Here is a 21,893-nt window from a genome sequence, read left to right as displayed (position 1 = left end):
GTGCATATTACACGAGCCATCGGTTTTGCCTTAAAATACGTTCTGCTTTGCAAGAGATGGCTTCGCTTTATGTCACTAGGACATCCCATGCATTTATGTTAAGGGAACAGTGCATAAAGAATGTCTTTACGCTGTTGCACTAAAGCACTTACTGTCTGAGGATGATAACAAATAGTGTAATAAAATGCGACTTTTCTCTCTTTCCTTATCAGCTGCTAGCAGGAGCACCATTTGGCAGCACTGTCAGCAAGACTATTCCAGAAAAGGAGTTTGCATCGGCGCAAGACCTGGACACCATCTGGTCACTAGGGGCAAGGCTAAGAGCATCCTTCTTCCCTTCCATCTTTTGTGCATGCTGCAATGACGCCAGGATCTGTGTCTGACGGCTCCCTTGTTACTTTTGCAGGGCTATCTCCAGTACTCAGTCTTGTTTTATGGCTACTATGGCAGGGAGCGGAAGATTGGCAGAGCTGGCTACCGTCTGCCCCTGGCATATTTCCTTGTTGGAATGGCCGTTTTTGCGTACAGCTTCATTATCCTGTTAAGAAAGTAAAGTTCACTTTTGAAAATATTCATTAATAAAATGGTGTGTGAAAAGGGAGTGATTTGGTATAAGGGGTTTTGTGACCTTAGAATAATGTCATACACATAGGCACCCACACTCATGCACATAGCATACATTCAACCAGTGCTTGATTAACCAGATGTCTGCTTTAAAGGGAAACACGGCAATTTCAGGGTTATTCTAGCTATTTTCATGCCAGGATATTAAAAACATAGCTTTACAATGATAAAATAGCCTGTTTTATTTTCTTTTTATTAAAACACGGACATTGGAACATGCATAAATGTTTACTTATCTTATAGCCTACAACTGTCTTTCCTCTTTAATATACAAGCATATAACATCACTTCAGGATGAAGAAGCAGGGTGAAATGTGTAGCATGAATTAAACTTCCCCCACTCATCACGAATAAACACATTTGAAATTTAATATGCAGCAAGCTAAAGGAAAACTAAGCGTATAAACGTATAAACAGTAAGATTGTAATGACAAAAGCTAATAAATACATGAGTGTTGTATTTTTGCACAGGTGCAAATAATGCAAGCAGTGCTCCTTTTACAATGCTTGATGCGCTCAAAACCTGCTCTGCTAGCCTGAGATTTCACAGGCACGGTAGAATTAATTGTAAGGCAAAACCAAGGCATTTTCAGTGTATGTTCTCTGATTACACCTCAGGGAGTACAAGCACTTTCAGGGCGCCCCCGGCCCCTGACCTTTCAACCGGTGCCTCCGAAGGCTAAGAGGAATGGAGAAATCATTTATCCCACATACTGTCAAGAAGTATTGCTGACAGACATTTAGCAAACGCAGCCCACTGCACACAAAGAAAATCATTAATTTGCCGTAAGACAATTAATCGAATGGTTAGTCTATTCATTTGGAGCCGAAGATGAGTACCGGTGATGTAATTTACTAAATCCACCTGCCAACAGTAAAAGCTAATGGGCCAAAACACAACCTTGACTGTGCGGCTAGTAAAGCACGATTAACTATTTGCTCAGTGGTCTCAGAAAGTCTATCAGATATTACAGCCCGACCCAACCTGAGCAAAAAAGAATGTCACTTAGAAATATCATTTTCTAAGTGAGGGAATGTGCCGGATTTACAACTGGGCATACCTGTACTCACCCTGCGAAGGCACAAAAAAAGCAGCCTAGCGCCAGTGTAGACACCCTTGCACAATGGCGTTTTGCTCCTTTTGAGGACCTCATTTACAAGAAAGTGATGCCTCAGCATCAATGTGTCAGTTTCATTGTACCTGCGCCAAATATCCAGCCGCGGTCGGCAGTAGGAGTTCCTGCAGGGCGGTGATGTGGGGAGGGGGAGGGGCAAGGTGGGGGGTAGTAATGTATGGATTATGGAGTTTAACCGGTAAGTAAACATATAAATAAATAAAAACGAATTTCGTTGCGTGCACTGCATCACCAAATGCGATGCAGTGAACGCAACAATTTTTAAAAAAAAGTTATTTATATGTTTACTTACCTGTCAAACTCCGTAATCCCCCCACCCTGTCCCTCCCCCTCCCCACGTCACCGCCCTGCAGGAACCCCTACTGCCGACCGCCGCTGCAAATGTCCTTGCGAGACCATAGGTGCATTGTATTTACAATATAGGGTTCCATGGCACAAGGATTTAACAGATGCGTACGAATCTGTTGGCACAAAAGTGACACACTGCTGGAGTTGATTTTAAAACAGACGCAACTCCAGCAATGCTTCCGAACACATATGCCAGTCCCATTGTAAAGGCCCTTTATCAATCCTCACGCCTGGTCTACGTTGGGATAAGAATTTTGAAGCAGTCAAGTAATAGAGTGATGCTGTAAAATGTTGTAAATTCACAGCACCACTTCTACATGGCTTTTTTGCATGGGAATGCCTACCCTGCAGACATTATACCTGGCACAGTTGTAATATGAAACAGGCCTCTATGAACTGACGCATTGGAACCAATGCGTCAGCTTATAGATACGGAGCAGTGTGGTTCACTGATTGTGAAAAAGTGATGCAGCAGTGGCACAAAGGGCTTGTAAATAAACCTTTGTGTGTGCTGCAAAATACATGACACATAGAAAGAGCAAAAAACAAGGAGAAATAAAAGTATTTCTCCTAGTTGCGCCACTCCTCCGCCTACCCTGGGGAGGAGTATGTTATTGGCGCTACCTCAGATTTATAGAGCCTTGTAAATCGGGAGTGGTGTTAAATAGAAATGGGTGTTGCGTGGTAACACCTACAACAAAACTCATGCACGCCCCTTTGCAGCAGAAAACTGCATTGAGGAGGAGCATATTTAAAAGGTGGTGTTAAGTCAGACAAAGTGGTTTAGCACTGCCTTGTAAATATGAGCAGAGCACAGCACCACTAGAGCATCGCAAAAAGTGATGATCCTGTGGCACAATGCTCTTGTAAATATGCTGCTCTGTTTCTTGCACATGCATCTTTACCCTGTTAATTTACACACCTTTTCATTGAATATTTATGGTACTCCTTGACCTGAAAACCAGATGGAATTCAGACACCTAGTGTACACCCATATTTTAATCTTTAAGATGTACCTTTAAGGAGATGTTTACTATCCCCTAACTCAGCGGATCTTAAACTTTTGACTTATGTGGAACTCCACTGTGTCATTACTGGAATCGGGGGACCTACACTGAGTCATTATTGGAAGGGAGGGACCACTGTGCTAAGCACTTTCTATGATTTGAACTTCAGAACAATACACAAAAATGCAAAAACCAGTATACACCAAACAAATGCCCAAATATTGAAATATGTTGCTTAATTCACAATCAAATATAGATAACAAGTTTGACAAATTCCATTTTGCTTCATTATGTGTATATACTTTATTAATTTTACTGTAATAATTTTAAAATTATTTAATCAACACAGTCATGGACCTCCTGAGTAGGCCCCGCAAACCTCCATGGGTCTTTGGACCTCATGTTAACAACCACTGCCCTAATTCATACAGATCAACCTTGACATCAGCTTCTAGGATTTAATCATATGTGGCATAGGTGCAGTGGCCTGAGACACAACCTCTCTCCCTAACATTAAAACATAGTGTGGGTTGTAAACCTTTACATGTAAGGCACATAGTTGCTAATTTGAACCCCAGCTTAAATGGATCCTAAGTTTAATGTGTGTATAAAACTAATATTCAATTTACCGTACACATGAATGTATATATTGTCTTTTTTATTGAGCATAAATACAAAACAAAGCAGACAAAGTAACCACATTACATAAAGCAGACCAATTTACAAACTCAACAATTTCATCATATAAATAGGCAATAAGCATGGGCGGAAAATCCGTTCCGCTCGCGGATTTTGCAGATTTTCAGTAAATTCGCAATCCGCGAACGCTCGCGAATTTACCGAAAATCCACAAATTCGCACGCAGCGGATTTTTTTTTCTTGGTGATATAATTTTGCAGCGTGCGTCGTTCACTTACCGTCATTCAGCGTTTGCCGATTTGTTTTTCTCGATATTTTGCGAGTGCTGCGCCATTTTGGATGTTGCTGCGGGATCCCGCGGGAGTTTGGCGACGTATCGCGAGAGTTCGCAATTGCGAACATGTAGGCAGCAACAATCTCGCACTCGCGAAATTACAAAATTCGCAATTCTGCACAAGAAATCCACTAGCAAGCAGCATAGACCTTCTGAAAATGATGATTTTTAACAGAATAACTCCTCAGGTTGACATTTGCCTGCACTTTTTTGGATTTGAGGCCTTTTGACTTTCTTTGGATCACTTTTGGATCAGAAATCAACTTTCACAAGTAAGTTTGTTTGGGGCATTAAAGTTACTGTTCTGCAGAAAAACGAGTTTTGCAAAACTGAAAGCACTCAGCAGGTGCAAAAGTTCACTCATCATTAGTAACCATTCCCTGTAGTACTTCCTGAGGGGCCCCTCCAGAGTTCAGTTGCCTATGTTTGTTTGGGGCATTACAGTTGCTGTTCTGTAGAAAAACGAGTTTTGCAAAACTGAAAGCACTCAGCAGGTGCAAAAGTTCAAACTCATCATTAGTAACCATTCCCTGTAGAGCTTCCTGACTGGGGCCCCTCCTGAGTTCAGTTGCTAGTTGCAACAATTGTATGACCCTGCTCTGACCCTCACAGCAGGCTCATAGAATAGCTACAAGTAGGCCACAAAGGTCCTGGAAAAAAAAATTGCACTGCAACAGAAAGCAAATTACAGATAAGGAAGCAGGTGCCAGACTGGAATTTTAAAACAGTGACACATTAATAAATCAACCCCAAATTAATTCATGTCAGTTGAAGCAGGGCAGGTGTGCTTGCTTTTACCCCCCATAATCTATAGTGATGATGAACCAGAGGGTGGCATTGATGTACCAGAGGGTGGCATGGGTGAAACAGAGGGTGGCAGTGGTGAAACAGAGGGTGCTGGGAACCTGTGATGATGAACCAGACGTAGAAACAACATAGTCGCGACCGTTGCGAGCCGACAAGTAAGTTCGCAATTGCGAACTGGTACAAAACCCTCGCGAACTGGCAGAAACCATTGCGAACACAAAAAAAAATCTGCAAATTCGCGAGAATTCGCGGATTTTGCGGATTGCGAGTTCGCAAATACGCAATTTCGCGAACGCCAGATTCGCAAAATTCGCCCATGCTTAATAGGCAATAAGTAAAATGAGTTCCATAATACAATTGTACATGATAAAAAGAGTGAACCCCATCGAATATTGAGTCACCAATTTAAAATGTACACTAATAAAAAAAAACAAATTCTTATCCTATTTTACCTGGTGTGAAATACCAGCATTCCAAATAGCAGCTCATTGATGTCCTGTAACCTCCTACCTTGTTGACCTATGTGATTACAGTCTTATCCTTTAAAAAATGGTGCTTCATAATTAATTTAATTCTACGTCCTGAGCTCTCTCCTGAGGACTTCCCTCCTTTTAACTGTTACAGTAGCATCCAGAGGTCAACAATGTTAACATTTATGCAAAAATTCACCAAAATAAATTACACAGTATCATTTTTAATCGTGGTTGCAGCATACTCCTCGCATGTCTTCCCAAATCTCTGCACCACCCCTATCCTCTTCGCGTAGGCCTCTTCAAATGTGTAGGTACTCTCCAGCTTAAGTAGCCATTGAGCCAATGAAGGGATTTCCTGAGATCTACAATTCTATAATATTAGAGATCTGGCTACTGCTATGGCTAGGAAAACAAAGGATTGACTATAAAATGAGAGCTGGCCAACTACATAGGAGAAACCAAACAACGCCAACGATGCACATGGAAGGTTATCTCTTGACAGACATTTACTGATAAACCTAAACACCTCCTCCCAAAAATACTGTAATCTTGGGCAAGTAAAGAATATATGTGTCCAATCCCCGCCTCTGGTTGATTACATCTAAAGCAATCATTCGGTGTCATAGGAAACCATTTATGGAGTCTGGAAGGAGTGTAATAGGCCACCCATCTAGATAGGAAGGGCATTCTTTGAAAATTTACCTCCCTCAACGCCCTGTGGCCAAGCTCCCAGACTCGTCTCCATTCCTGGCTGTTAAACCAGCAATTGGTTTCCTGAGCAACTTTTGGGAGCATTGTTTCAATGAGGCTTTTATTCGTATCCTAGCGTAATCACCTATACCAATTGCCAATACCAGTTAGATTTATCTCAAAAACTGATTTTAAAATTAATTTAACTCTCTCACTGATTCCTGTATAGTTGGTTAGGAGAAAGCATGTAATCTGTCTAAAGCTTAACCATAAATTGTGGCTCTGCAATTCAAATTGTAGTACGAAGACATCCCACATTATCAAATTCGCACCATTGTAAAAATTGCGTAGTTTAAAAAAACCTAGCCTAGAATAGGCCTGAACTCCCTTTTGCAAGAGCTTAAGGCCCCATACCTCACAGTCGTGTAAAGAGGAATATGCATGACATGATGGAATGTTATCGTTTTTATTAAACCGTAGCATGCGGCTTCAGAATATACTCACAACCTTGTATCTTGTCTTTTTTGGTAACTTTGCAGTACGCAGGAATGCTGATAGCTTAATTGCACTCTCCATTACCATAAGATCAAATAAAAAAATTGTCAAAGTTAGAAATAGGGGCCAAAACTAAGTAGCGCACCTTGATAGTAAGTAGCCAAGTGATGTAATGCAAGACTACCCTGATCTACATCCAAGTGTAAAATAGATAACCTAATCCGAGGTTTTTTATTAGCCCAAATGAAGTATCAAGTCACCTTGTCCACTACATTGAAATATGAGATTGGAATCTTTAGTGGAAGATTTAGAAATAAAAATATCAGCAAGAGGAGGTTCGACATCTTTATTAACGAGACTCGTCCTATTAATGACAGAGGTAGAAGTGTCCATCTTTCTAACAGACTTTATATTTTATCCAGTGTTCCACCATAATTCAGCTGGAAAAGTTGAAGGAAGTCCACTGTCACATACAGGACCAGATATCTAATAGGTTTAAGAGGCAGAAATGTTAACCCTTCCGGCAGCTCTGATCCTGATGCTTTAAATAGGAGAAGCTCAGTTTTAGACTGATTGACCCTATAGCCCCCTAGTTCTGTGAACGCTTGGATTTCTCCCTGAGCACTCTGGATGTTTAATTTCTCTGGGGTCAGGTACAAAATCAAGTTGTCAGCAAACAACTTAATTTTGGTCATTCCTGCTAGGTGTGCTTGGATTGATAAATTGGATCTAATTTTTATCGCCAATGGCTCAATAAAAAGTGAGAATAAAAGGGGAAAGAGAGGGCATCCCTTCCTAATACCCTGCCTTATCACCACTTCTCCCGCTTCCTCAGAGTTTATAATTATTTTTGCGGTGGCTCCCCTATAAATTCTTTCCAGCATCTCGATCAGGTGGCGTGGGAAGTCAAACTCTCCCAAAATAAAAAAAGAGAGCCCGCCAATCCATCAGATCGAATACCTTGTCCGCGTCCATCATTAAGATGGCCGCACCCTCCTTACTAGCAGAGAAATAGTCGATGTCCTGGGTCAGGAAAAAAGTATTTGCAGCCATGGATCTTCCAGGGAGAAACCCTGTTTGATCCGCATGTACCAAAAATTGCGCACAGCCCACAATTCTTTTTGCCCAGAATTTCATAAAAAGGTTATTGTCTATGTTTAGTAGACTTATTGGGCGGTAAGAGCTTGAGTCTTTAGGGTCCTTATGCTTCTTTAAATTGAAATCACAACTGACTTCTTAAATCTATCTGAGACCTCCATTCCGTTCATAATTTGATTGTATACTGATATCAAGAACGAGGCAAGTTCGTCTAAAAACAATTTATACACTTCAACAGGAAACCCATCATTGCCACTTGCGTTCTCATTTCCTATTTTTTTATGATTTCAATTAATTTGCCGATTGTGATTGGTTCACCTAGGAGCATACGATGCTCCTCACTAATCGTAGGTAATTGGAGTGTCGTAAAATATTCCGCAAGAGCTCGAGGGTTCACTATCTGTACTTCTGCGGCTATCTTACTAAATTGGGCCACAAACATTCGGGCAATTTCGTCTTTATAATTCATCAGGCACTTAGTACTAGGATCTTTAATATATGGAATAGACTGCTTGCTCTGAGGCCTTTTTGTGGACCAGGCTAAAAATGTGCTGGCTCTCCTCGTAAACATTGTGTCGAGAAGCTTTGCTTCCACCTATTTCCTAGAGCACAAAAAACTTTTCAGTTCCTCCTTTTCTCTTAAAAATTCCTGCTGGAGTGCCTCTACCTCCAGAGCCCCATTTGACCTACCCGAGAATTCCTTCCTAGCCCACTCCATTGCCTCCTGAAACCCCGCAATCTTGAGTTTCCTTAACTTGTGCAGATTAGCCCTGTATGCCACCACTCGTTCCCTAAAAGTGGCTTTAAAAGCTTCCCACAACATAAAACCTGGTGCCGTATTCACATTTTCCTTTATAAAATCTCGGGTTTCATCGATCCATCTTTGATCTGATAGCGATGTTTTATCAAAATACGACCTGTTATTTTTTCTCATGGGGGCTGGTTATTGTATTATAGAGGAGACCAGAGAGTGATCTGAAAATGTATTTGAAAAAATCAAAGATTCACCCCTTACGAGATGGTTACTTATCAAAAAGAAATTCAAACGAAATGCTGTTTTAAATCTCGCTGAGTAACAAGTGAATTCTGTAGTGCCTGGATGGTCTACCCTCCATGGGTCTAATAGTGCAAGATCCTCTTTTATAATTTTTAAAAGTCTGTCTGTCTTAGGTTTCAATTGCTTTTTTTGTATTGTCATATTTATTTTCACCCCCCTCAGTCTGTTTCTCAAAGGAAGTCAAACATTTGCTTTCATTGAATTATACCTGAGTGTGTAACACAATTTTAGATTTCGAGACATTTTAACACGCCTCCTGGTGCACTACTTGAGGGTTCTTGGGGGCCAACTACCCCTCCTGTTACCTCCAGTAAGACTCACACAGCTGGACTGCCCTCCCTATATAAAACTTTGGGCAGGTACACCTCAAAACATAGATAGCAAACTCACTTTTACAGTGTAGTGATTTCTTTATACTCCAGTGCTATCCGAGAAAGGTAAAGCTACTTCTGAGGTGTTTACTTTTTTATTTTCTGAATCTTCCACTCCCCAATAGCCATGTCCCCTGTTGTTTTACTTCTGGACTACTTGTTACAAGATCTTCCCTCATTGATCTTGCCCTGCGGAATGCAATGAGAGTTCTACAATGTAATTTTGGATAACTCACAGGATCACAACGCAGTAAATGCCAGTGTTTCTGAAAATCTGTCTTACTTTCTTGTGTTGGGTGCTATGGTCTGTGATAAGTCGAAACTCTTGCTCTTGCTGATTATCTGAGCTTATGTTGCTATCTGAGAACAAAAATTACTCTCAAGTTTTGTTATTCGCCTTAATTCTTGCACCATCTAACACCTGTTGACTATATCCACGAATTGCAAATATGTCCCTTAGTTGTTGATGGGCTATATGAATTTGTTCATTATTGTTACAATTTCTCCACATGCAGAGATTCTCTGCATACAGAATGCTATACTTTAGTCTACTTGGAGGGAAACATCGGTCATGCAAGACAGTGTTTTCTGATATTCTTCCAAAAACTAGACTTCATGTGTACTAATATGAGAGGTCAACTATAGATTCTCTCCACAAAGCTCTCTGCCAAAACTTTAGTGCCAAGCCATATAATGAAAAGATCATCAATATAGGGCGACCATGTTATCTCGTTCGCCATCATTTCTTGGGCAAATTATTGTGCCAGCATCTGCTCCTCCCAACAGCTCATATGAAAATTAGCGTAGCTAGGGGAGAAGCAGGTGCCCATGGCTGTTCCTCTCTGCTCACGATAAAGGTCTGACCCAAAAAGCAATATATATTATTATGTAGACACCAATGGATCATACTAATAAGCATCTCCATGTCTTTGTTTTATTTTGCCATGGATCCATAGTCCACCTGTGAATTTGAGGCAAAATGAAATTTAAAAAATACTTTTTATCCCCGGTGGAGTCCCTGTGGGACCCCCAATATCTGGGAGGGTCAGAGTATTCCTACCCTGCCGCCTTTTCTTTTTAAAAAAAATATTTATTAGGAGAGCTCTCAATATACAACTTTCAATAACACTTCATCAGCAAAATCAATAAAATTTTAAGAGTTCACAACAGCTCTTAAAACTTAAAACGCAGCAACAAGCAATAACGACAAAACATGACAAAGTGTGATCATTTTAAACAGTCAATCACAGTCGATCACATTATTACATTTAGAATTTCTAATATATTTGAATTTAAAATTTTTATCGGCACTTTATTCCTTAAAACCGTTCCTTAGTCAATTATTTGCCACAACTTAAGAAATGTCTTATGTGACCCAAATCTTAATGCATCTCTTTTTTCTAACTCCTTAGATCTTATTTTAGATCTAAAATGTTGAAATGTAGGAATTTCCTCCAATTGCCTTTTTTGGAACCCTGCCCCCTTTTAATAAATTTTACTTTTTTGTGGGACGCAGCTTCAAGCAGAGTCCCAAGATGTCTGCCAACAATTCCTGGTTGAAGTGTTGCCAGCCAATCAAATTTTGGTAGGATCCATGAGTCCACTGCAAGGACTCGCGTCCCCATATAGCCGTATTTTTAAAACTTGAATATCTCTGAAACTACGGATTCACACCAAATCACACTTTGGGCTATAGTCGTGCTAAAAAAATGACAAATCCATGTAGACATAACATGGGGAAAACTTGTTTTGGGACCCCCCTTTTTTCTCACCCGCCGCTTGACGGATCACCCCGAAACTTCCAACACAGCATATATATATGTATCAAGAATGTTCATTGAGTGATTAGGCCTAAGAAAGGACGTTAAAGCTGTGACAGAAAATAAGCAGACTCTTCTAAGTCTTTATAAATTAGTTATTAACTGTGGAATTTTGTGATCTGAAGAAGTACTTGTAGGTCATATGGCTCTTTAGAAATTTTCCAACAATATATAAATAAACACATATTTAAATGACAACCACTGTGACATTCTGCTTACGTAAAACAAATGTGCAACTCCTGGAAGAGAAGTCTTTAAAATCTTAAACTGTAATACTAGTACACTGAGACTTATTTTCTTCTAAGCTCCTTTTATTCGTTTTCTCGAGTGATGACAAAATATTGAGGTCGTGGGCAGAAAGTATCATGTAAAGGTAGAGCCTCAAAATTCTGCAGCATTATGCAAGTTCCCACTCCACCAGGGAGAGAAATTCTAAGCATTACTCTTTTAAGTCACTGCAACACATGAGACCAGTTCCCGCCTCTAGGCAACATCCCACAACTTTCCCATCCTAGTTGGCTTTGTGAAATGTTGGCCAGTCTCATTGGTTGACCCATGTCAAATTAGATTATCCAGGAACCTGGACAGTGTGACCAATTATTGGTCATGTCCCTATTGATAGCATGCAGTAGGCCGCACATAGATTTGATTGGATCTATAGTTCCACAGCTGGGGGCATATACATTTGGTATAGAAAATAACCCAAAGAGCTGCTTTGTAGAGCTGCACTGGTTCATTGAAGACACTCCCTATTGTATGTCTCATAATATATGTTCATTTACTCTTAACTGTGCACCTAAACTTTCACCATTCAAAACTCCAGCTATATCTTAAGCTATAGGCTTACAAACTGTGCAAGAGCACGTGGGAGGGAGCTAAACATAGGACGAAGCCCAAAATTAGTCATCTTTGTGCAGCAGGAACATATGCAGTAGTTCCAGTGAGCAGCTCAATATCATCCCATTTTGTGCTGGATATGTCAAATAATAACTTTTAACAACAGGGCCCAATGAAGTTTGTGCTGCAAAAATATGTGTTTAAAACGTTTGTATTGGCTTTGTCATTACAGTATTTCTATACAGCAATTAAAAATACTGGCTATATTTGTGGACTTCGAAATATAATGCATTATTCCAAATTGTCATACCCCCTTCTTAAAATCTTCATACCACATTTAGCTCTATCACTAGCTTGTAGACTCATCATTTCACCACCTTGAATACCTTCTGCTTCTACTCACCTTACCCCTCTTACAGACACGTTCCTGCCACATCCACCACCTCTCGTGACATTCTGTAATCTTCTTCTCCCATACCGTCATCAACTTATTCTCTCTCACCACTTCTTTTTCCTTTCTGAATCTCTCCTATTTTATTCTTACTGTATCTCGCACAGCCTTTGTCAATCCAGACAGCCCTAATAGCTGCCTCCCATTGGGAGGGTAAAGGAAAGGGGAAGGGAAAGGGGAAGGGGAAGGTAAGGGAACGCGAAAGGGAAAGGAAGGGAAGGGAAGGGGAAAGGGGAAAAGAAAAAGGGGGAAGGGGAAGGGAGAAGGTAAGGTTAGGGAAGGGAGGGGAGGGGAAGGGAAGGGAAAAGGAGGGAAGGGAGAGGAGGGAAAGGAAAATAGAAAGGGAAAGCGAAAAGAAGAGGGAAGTGAAGGGAAAGGAAAGGAAAGGAAAGGAAAGGAAAGGAAAGGAAAGGAAAGGAAAGGAAAGGAAAGGAAAGGAAAGGAAAGGAAAGGAAGAGGAGTGAAGTGAACTGAAGGAAATGCAATGCAAGGCAAGTCTCGGGATTCAATGTCAGAGCTTTGCATCTGAATGTGAAGGGATCATATTGAAAAATGCATTTAAGAAATTTAAGGAAGCAGGGGAGAATTGAGAAAGTAATGGATAGTCATATGGTAAAACCTGGGAGAGAAACGTAAGAAAACATTGGCTTGGTCGGCAGCAGGTCACGGTTTGTTTTTGTGTTATGACGGTTTATTTTCAGTTTATCTGCTTTATTATTTTGACCTCTCCAAGATTAAAAGCCCTGTGGCATCTTGTTTTTCAGAATGGCCAAGAACTCGCGACTGAGCCTCGCCAGTGCATCAGATGAGAATTACACGTTCTGCTGGAGGGTGTTCTGTGCCTGGGATTACCTGATCGGGAACTCTGAGGCTGCAGAGAGTAAAAATGCTGCCATCGTCAACAGCATCAGGGTGAGCCGGGAGTCACTTAGCATGGCATTATCCTTTGGTCTATTGACCTGCAAGTATCGAACGCTAGTGCAGTCACAGATCATTTGCTCATGTCCATTACTTGCCAATTTATGAGCATCCCTGCTGAGGGACACCCTGTCAAGGAAATCCAGTAATGTAATCATTAACTGGACACCCCCTGAATAACGTATAGCTGGACATGATTAAGCAAATTATTTTAGTTATAGTCTCTTAATAATTCATAAATTATAGTCTTTACAATAGCGCTTGTTGCCCAATATCTTTTCCTCAAGGTCATATTTGAACGATTTAACGTTATAATAATTGAGTATAGTGATGTACTCTATGTCCGTCCAAAGTAAAAGGCAAGCTTCATTATATTACCTTGCAAGACTGTATGTAGAGTATTACATAGCCCATTACAAATGTAAACATTCTTCATAGAATTGGAGAACCACATAGAAAACCAACATGGCTTTGAACATGTTAAAAGAGACTTTATTTTGTACATGAAGATTATACAATCAATAACTAAATACATATAGACATCCGAAAATAGACAAGGTCGGCAAGGCATGTGCTGGGCATACAGAGTCGGTGAATATATTAAAATTAATAGAAATCAGTGACATGTAAAATGGGTCCTCACAGCTATGTTTGAGCTAGTTTAGAGAAACAGCAGCACACAGATACTAAAATATTGGACAAAGGATAAAGCTTTATTCATGACATCTCAAGAAATAAAGGAAAATGGGTTACCTCATCACAGGCCTGATGGCCATAGCCCTTTTGCATTAGCAAACCCTGAGATTTGCAAAATAACTGTGTTTATGACCACATAAGGGCAACTAGTTACTTAATCCCTTCTAGAACTCTGAAAAGTTTGCAGATTCCCACAAGAGGTTTCACGACCCTTTACCAATCAAAAATACGAGGGGGCGTGAGATGAACCCCCCTTCCCCCCAACCCCGTCCTGAATTAGAGAGCCGTAATGGGATTTGTGAATGGTTTGTGACGGCAATTGCAAACACAGTAGGGATGGTACCTGATTTGCTAATAGCTTGGGGGGGGGGAGGACCACTGCATGTGTCTGAGTGTCTTCCAAACCTTCAAACATTTTTCTTAACAGAGGTTTCTAATAGACAAGGGCTACATTACAAAAAAAATCAACATGGCAAAGCAGATACAGAAATGGTGGTCTGCTCTCCCTTGCAGGCTACCATCCTTGTATATGCATCCATTCACCGGGGGGGGCACAAAAGGCAACCTACATCATTCATAATATTTAGGAAGGTCCATTTGCGACCCGCTGAGAATGGGAAATTAGAAATGCAACATATTAGTATTTAGACTGTAATGTGCCTGGTTTGTGAGAAGGTAGAATAGTCATCAGGCCCTCTATCTCGTGTTTTGCCTGGCAATAGTTCATAAAAGAGTGACAAAGCAAGGCAGAGACTTACCTTTTATAGTTTATACAGATCACATTGAAGAACGCCGTCCACTCTCCCAAGATCTTCTGCGTGTTACTTCTCCATGTAACTCACGCTGTGGCCAATGTGTCTACAGTGCCATGGTAGTATATAGTAGAATCCATTGGTGCGCCCTCTTGAGAACCCTTACGTTTCACTCAACATTTAACCACCAGGTTATTGCTCTGGTGATGTTTGTCTATGCAAAGAAACCGATGTGCATGCTGTGTGATACAAGTAACAGTTTAAAATGTTTCTATATTTTCAGTTAATTTAATTAGATGTTGAATTTTTTTTTCCAGGAATCAATTCTGGAAGAACAGGAAAAGAAAAAGAGCACAAATCTGTATGTATAGAACCTGTAATTATGTGCAGTTATATTACTAGATGCATGTAAGCGTCCATTTGAAACATGCTCTCTCACTACTACTTTATGTACATGTTTGTGACCGAGAATATATTTTATCACCTCAGTTCAAGACCTTTTAATGCTTAAAATGTACACGTCAAATAAATAACCGCATTTTTTTCTATTGTAGTCATTGTAGCTATGAGTCATTTTGCCTTTTTTAATTTATTATACCAGTTTTTGCTATAGACACCTCCGTAACACTTCAGGAAGTAAGAGAATACTTCATGATAAGTTCGCAATACCAAATAAACTGCCTAAAAACTGACATCCATTTCAAGCCCCAGAGGGAGGGGCTTGTATACCACAGACAATGGCCTCGATAACGCACAAGCTCCAAATGTCGATAGTTAAATCTTTAGAAAACAATAGGTGAGGACTAGAGCTTAGGACAGAGGGCAGTACACTCGAGAATGTGCCCCCACTTTGTAAACTGATATTTTTACTTTTTTTCGATTCAGAACAGGTGCGATCCCTCAGACCTCCAGAACTCTGACTCAAAGGGTATCTAGTGCCCACTACTGATCCATGACCTCCTTCTGATATGAGAGCTGGCAACAGGCTGTCTCTGTCAAATAGAGGGCAGTCAGAAAAGTCATTGCAAATACTCTGCGAAGTAGTTTTGGATTAACATCCGCCCCAGTATAATGTTTTATGAATATTGTATGCATGGCTTCCACAGGAAGCCTCTATTGTTTACATCAGATTCTGAGGGGAATATTATCAAGAGCACTATCGCCGCTTTTCCGGCACATATCGCCGGAAACGCTGCGATTTTCCTATTGCACAATCAACAAGGACTCGCTAACATGCGCTAGCGCTTGTTTCCTTGCATGTCAGCGATATTTATCGCTAATGATATACAAAGTAGGCGTTCCTCACAAGAACAACATGGAAACTGTCGCAAACTCAACTTCCCTCTATTACCAATGTGGCCCGTACCTGCGAAGAGATAATAAAAGTCGCTCTAACCGCGATTATCGCTGGTTTCTGACGCCTGATTAAAACCTGACTTACCCTTCTTGTCAATGGAAGGCGGATTGTCAGGCTGAGTCCGCACTTGCCTACTAGCAGGCTGTACAATAGCGCAGTGAAAATAGCGCTGGTTTTCTTGCGCTATTGCTGGTTTACGCCTCTATTGCTGAATTTTGCATCGCCTCTGAGATAAGCGTTGATAATAACACGCTACCTCGGCGAAGAAATCCAGCGATAGAAAAAAACGCACTAAGCGCGCTCTGCGATGTTTATCGCGGTTTGTTGATAATATGACCAAACATTTGGTAATTCACTGCTATGACATAGCAAAAATTGGTAACAAAACTCGTTGCCCACTGCTGCTACATCTTAAGGGCCTTCCAGGCCAGGCTGACAGGGCTCTCTCACAGACTGTTAGACCAATGCAGCCTTTCCGCTTTGACTGAAAGGAGAAAGCACTGCTGCAGTGGAGGAAGGAATGCAGAGAAGGTGGTGGGTATAGATTAAGGATGGCAGGTAAGAAGAAATTTCACATTTGGGACACAGAGGAAATGCCCTATTATGGCCATATTATGTATGCATTCCCATTACTTATTTCCCTCAGCCAAACAGTTATATGCAGGTGCAAATGATTTCGGGGCCATGCATAAAAAAAAAACTATAGATGGGTAATTGTGAGTTACAGTTTTCCGAGTGACATCACAGACAACTCAAGCTTTACTCTCACTGTGTATTTGATGTCACTCAGGTAAATCTCATGTCAAAAATAACAAAAACAAGTATGGAAAGCATTGGTTTTAAATTGGCCATCTTTTCCACTGACTTTCTTGTATTTTTCAGGCTTTGCCATTAGTTGGACATGTTGTCTATCAAGGACAGAGCATGTTGTGAGTGGTTACATTACCCCATTTGTGTTCCTATTAGGTTTACATGATAAGGTGTCAAGTAGTCCACCTATCCAACTGCGTACACAGTCATGCACATGCACAGTCTGAAATTAATTATTTGAACACTAGGAGTGCATCACACACACAATGGTGTTGGCGGGAGTATCACTGTACCACTGTGAAAAATTGTCCATTAGAGCACTGAAAATTGGCTGTCTGGATTTGCATGTGTGGTAGCCAAGACCAACATGTCATCAATCTGACAGAAGCAGTGTTTCTGGCTGCAGTCTCCCAGCTCGCCAGGAGGTGCTGCTACAGTGTACACCTCCCTAAATGTGTTCCTGCCACCCCACCATTACTATGACAGAGACCATATGGCTGCAAGAGCAGTGCTCTACCCAAGGGTTTCACTTGTTAATTATTTCTAGAGACCCACTCCTACTTTCCTCTGTTCTCAGTGATTTCAAAGTGTGGTCGATGCTCTAGTTTCACATGTATTTGTGATGCTCTAACTGAGATGCTCAGCAGTGGAATCTCATTTCTGTTATTTGTGAATTTTCTAACCCACCTAGGTTACTTACTAACAAATATTATTATACAACCATGTTTCAGAAACACACAATACATGTCACCGGCTTCTTGTTAAGTTTAATAAAGATTTGTACCAATTATAAAGATTTAAAAGGTACCCTATCTGGAAGCAGTGTAGAAGGATGCAATTCAAATCCAACCTCTAAATAAAATAAGATCTATTTTCTAACAAACAGATGCCTGTACAATGTTCAAATATTGGCACTCTCCAACATACCTCATGGCACTGATGTGCTAAAATGCTTCTGAAAAGATAGTCTATAGTCCTTATTTTCTTGCAACCCAAATTCGGTGTCCTTATTTTTGCTTTTTGACTGTTCAGTGCTCCCATCACTCTTAGGGTCTCACGCCTTTAGCTACACTTTTAATAATTACATATTTAAATTAATATACACATACATACATAAACTGGAGACAAAACCAGCAGAGGTGGAGTAATCTTTATTTTTCTATGAAGCATTGTTGTACTTGGCCCTTTTGCAGGTTCACCCCGAAACTTTTTGCATTCTCCTAGCTTTTTTATGTTACCTGGTGTTGGTGATTTTAGGCCTCCGAGCACTTTAGCACTGTGGTCCAGTGTAAAGTGCGTGCGCTCTCTGTGCACATGTGGTGAGATTGGCCTGCCCTCTCATAGGAATGCATTGGGGTAAGTGTCTCCGTGGTAATTCCTGGTATGAGAGGAGCGACATGGGCGAGTTTAGTATGTATGAACTCGTGAGAATAAATGCTGCGCAATGGTGTGTGCAGATTTATGATGACTGGTGGAGAAGTGCCACTTTTAGAAGTTAGCCTTTCTGTGTGCTATGTGTCTGCCTGCCTGATGTGAATTGCATGTCAGGCTTGTGAGTGACAGGGGTTGAGAGGTGTGGGTGGCTCCAGGAGGGGCAGGGTGAGTCAGCGCTAGGCTGAATGGGACACCTGGGCTAAGAGTAGTAGGAGGGGTAATCCCCTGACTCTGAATAGGATGGTGTCTTCCCTAGTGAATGCTGGCTACGCCCCCCTGTGGTGTGTCTGATGATGAGCCCCCACCTGACAAGAGGAAGAGGAGCTTGGAAAGCAAAGTGCACCAAATCGCCCCTGAACCAGTTGCATTTGGTTCCCCCATGCCTTGCCCTTTAGACAAAGAGAAAGGGTGTATAAAAGAAGGAGCTGTGACCCCATAAGGTTGTTCAGTTCTGGTGAGCTGATCCTGCTGGAGTATGCTGCTGCTGGGGCCCAGAGGGGGCTGCCATGAGGGCTTGCCTCCCTGGACCCTGCATTACCCCTTGATCCCTAAATGAACTTTTGCTGGACTTACTGCAGGACCTTTGTCTGCTTCTAGCACCTTGGGAGCGCTTCATTTTGGAGAAGAGGCGCACGAAGGCTCCGCAGTGCTGAGCTGCAATCGTCCCAGAAGGAATCCCAGCGTGGAGATTCCCCCTAATGAAGGGGAGAAAGGCGGGAGCCCACCCCGCATTTGGACGATTTAGTAGGAGCCCACTCCACTTTATGATTGTTTTAAATGGCGGGTGCCCACCCCGCCGCTATCTGTGCCTTAAACGTGAGCCTACCCTGTATTGCCTGAGAAGAGCTCACCGCCGCGGCTCGAGCCACAAACGGAAGTCAGGCGCGTCCGCCTGCCTGTGGGCGGGGCCTCGCAGATGTCATTTCCGCCTTCCCCCAGCTGAGAGAAGGTGACGCGAAAGTCTGTGGCCTGCAGCCTGTGGTGATGAAGGCGGAGGCGGCCCGAGGCACTTGTTGGTGCCTGCCCCCGCCGCATGAGTGAGAGAGCTGACAAAGTGAGGAGAGGCCCGAGAATAAGTGCCCGCCATGTCCCCTTGCCGGTGTGCCACGAGGACGTCCAGAGCCTTGCAGGCTCCTTGCAGAAGTCCTGGTCCCAGGAGAGGGACCGGGTGAAGAACAGAGGGCTGCACCGTGCTGCTGAGAGAGTGGAGACTTCACTGGAGCAGAGAGCCCGGTGAGTGGGGCTCAGTGGTGGACTGGTTGTTGGGGGGCGCGTTCGGGCACATGGTTGGTGCCCATCCCCCCTGTGGTCTCTCTAAAGGCACTGTAGTGCCAGTGCTCACTTGTATGTCCTTAGCTGCACTGCCATAGCGGGCAGCTGCAATGTGGGGCAAGGTTTGATTTACAAAGTCCCCTAGTGGGGCTCACCAGGCACTGTGAGCACCAGGGCCCCCAGTATCTCCCTAGCTGCGCCGCACCAGCGCTGGCAGCTGTGACGTTGGCGACAGGTGTTGCAGAAAGTCCCAGTGGGGGCTTCAGAGGGCACAGTGAGTGCCAGTACCTACAGCTCTCTTCACAGCTGCCCAGCAATTAGTGGGCAACTGCTACGTTTAGGCCACAGTTCTTTGGGGGCATGTTTGGAGAAGAGAGGAGTGAGATGCACTCCTCTGCCCCAGCGCAATTGCGCACATGCGAGCTATGCTGCATTGGCAGCAGCCCTGGATGCAGGGCATTTGAGCCCTAGAGAAGGCCCGTTATTTATGTGATGTAGTAAATGTGATGCTCTACTGTGATTCATGCCTCTAAATGCTTTTGGGGATGGGATTAAGCATGGGCGGAAAATCCGTTTCGCTCGCGGATTTTGCGGATTTTCGGGAAATTCGCAATCCGCGAGATTCGCGAATCTCCCGCAAAATCCGCAAATCCGCGAGCAGCGGATTTTGCTCGCACTGCTCGCACTGTTCGCGTGAGTTCGCGGCTTCCCAGTACAACTTTGCGCCCCGCGAATAAGTGCTAAATTGCAGAAATACGATCTTAGCAAAACTGAAACTACTTACCAGGTTCAAAAGTTCAGGCTCATCATTAGTAGCCATTTCCTGTAGTGCTTCCTGAGGGGCCCCTCCAGAGTTCAGTTGCCAGTTGCAACTATTATGTGACCCTGCTCTGAACCTCAGAATAGTTACACATATGCCACAAAGGTCCTGAATTACAGCTAAGGGAGACAAGCAGGAGCCAGGCTGGAAGTTAAAATCCATTAATCAGCCCCTAATTCATTATTGTCAGTTGGGGCAGGGCAGGTGTTGTAACTAATTTTGCAACAATGAAAGCACTTAGCAAGTGCAAAAGATCACTAATCAGGGCGCACTAAGGAAGCAGGTGCCAGCTAAAAAAATATTCTGTGACACATTAATCAGCCCCAAATTAATTCAGGTCACTTGAGGCAGGGAAGGTGTGCTTTGCTTTGCCGAAAATAATGTACACTGGACAACCAGAGGGTGTGGTGATGAAACAGAGGGTGGCATGGGTGGGCCAGAGGGTGGCATGAGTAGTCAGAGAGTGGCAGTGGTGACAGAGAGTGGCAGTGATGAAGAAGAGTGTCCCAAACAGGCTGGACACGTAGAAACAACAAGTTCGCAAAACTTGCGACCCGACAGGTAAGTTCGCAAATTGCGAAATTGTAAAAACCCTCGCGAACTGGAAGAAACACGGGCGAACACAAAAAAAAAAAATCCGCAAATTCGCGGGAATTCGCGGATTTTGCGGATTGCGAGTTCGCAAATCCGCAAAATTCGCGAACGCGAGATTCGCAAAATTCGCCCATGCTTAGATGGGATTATGTGCCTAATGTGTATATGCTGGTGAGGTTATGTCCTACTGTGAGTATACCCCTAATGTGAGCGATTAGGGTCTAATATGTTAGACTGATGAGGTTGGCATACAATGAATTTGGCGCCTAATGTGAGATTGATAACAACAGCAGAAAAGTTCCCGAAGGAATTATTTCATATCATTTAACATTTTATAGGAATGTCATAAAAATAAACATCATTCAATAAACAACCGGAGATTGTATTTATATAGTCATTGAGTTTATATCATCAAAAATAAATTATTTAGTCAGCATAGGCAAAATCAATATGACAATTCATGAATGGCAACCAGAACAGAAAACTGCTATTTCAATTTTTTCATGAGCAGTGATGACGGACACTTTTGCGTATTGTATGGAAAATATATACAATTTATGCCATATATACATCAGTTACCAACTATATACATTTATTTACAATGCATAGTCAGATGATATCTGCAAAATAGTGTCAGTGCGTCGACGTTTCGGTCTCAGATTTCATGACTAAACGAGACCATCCTCAGGACCAATGTTGCACCATGAATCTACAGTGAAACAATATATAATCTATAATCAATAATCTCCAAATTGTGTGGTGTGTACCGTCTACCCCCACCAGTTATAGTGTCTAAGGAGTGGGAATAATGTACAGTGTCTATCTACATATATACACAAATATATATACAAATGCATAACCATGCACTACAGGAACAATAAAGTGCAAGTCAGGGGTAGTGCAGGTCAGCTATCTCTAAACCAAGTGTCCACATCTAGAAAAATGAAACAGATATAGGTCTTCTGAAGGTACTTACACGTGATAAGCCACAAAGAATAAGTCCTATATAAACATAAACCAAAAAATCGGTAAGGAAATGTCCACACCACTTTG

The 21,893-nt window shown here is 42.1% G+C and overlaps 1 protein-coding gene across 1 annotated transcript in view; it reads left to right on the top strand.

Moving 5' to 3' along the window:
• Positions 1 to 21,893, top strand: part of TMC3 (transmembrane channel like 3) — a 584,800-nt gene that overhangs the window by 289,967 nt on the left and 272,940 nt on the right. Inside the window, exons 6-9 of the mRNA XM_086958221.1 lie at positions 213 to 311; positions 407 to 549; positions 12,952 to 13,099; positions 14,871 to 14,914. Of these exons, the coding sequence (XP_086814347.1) occupies positions 213 to 311; positions 407 to 549; positions 12,952 to 13,099; positions 14,871 to 14,914 (434 nt within the window). The remainder of the gene's footprint in view (positions 1 to 212; positions 312 to 406; positions 550 to 12,951; positions 13,100 to 14,870; positions 14,915 to 21,893) is intronic.

The sequence above is a fragment of the Lissotriton vulgaris genome, chromosome 2_1 (genome assembly GCF_964263255.1).
Source record: "Lissotriton vulgaris chromosome 2_1, aLisVul1.2, whole genome shotgun sequence".
In the NCBI taxonomy this organism is placed as follows: domain Eukaryota; kingdom Metazoa; phylum Chordata; class Amphibia; order Caudata; family Salamandridae; genus Lissotriton; species Lissotriton vulgaris.
The sequence above is the reverse complement of the archived record's forward strand: the minus strand, read 5'-3'. Positions and strand labels throughout refer to the sequence as shown.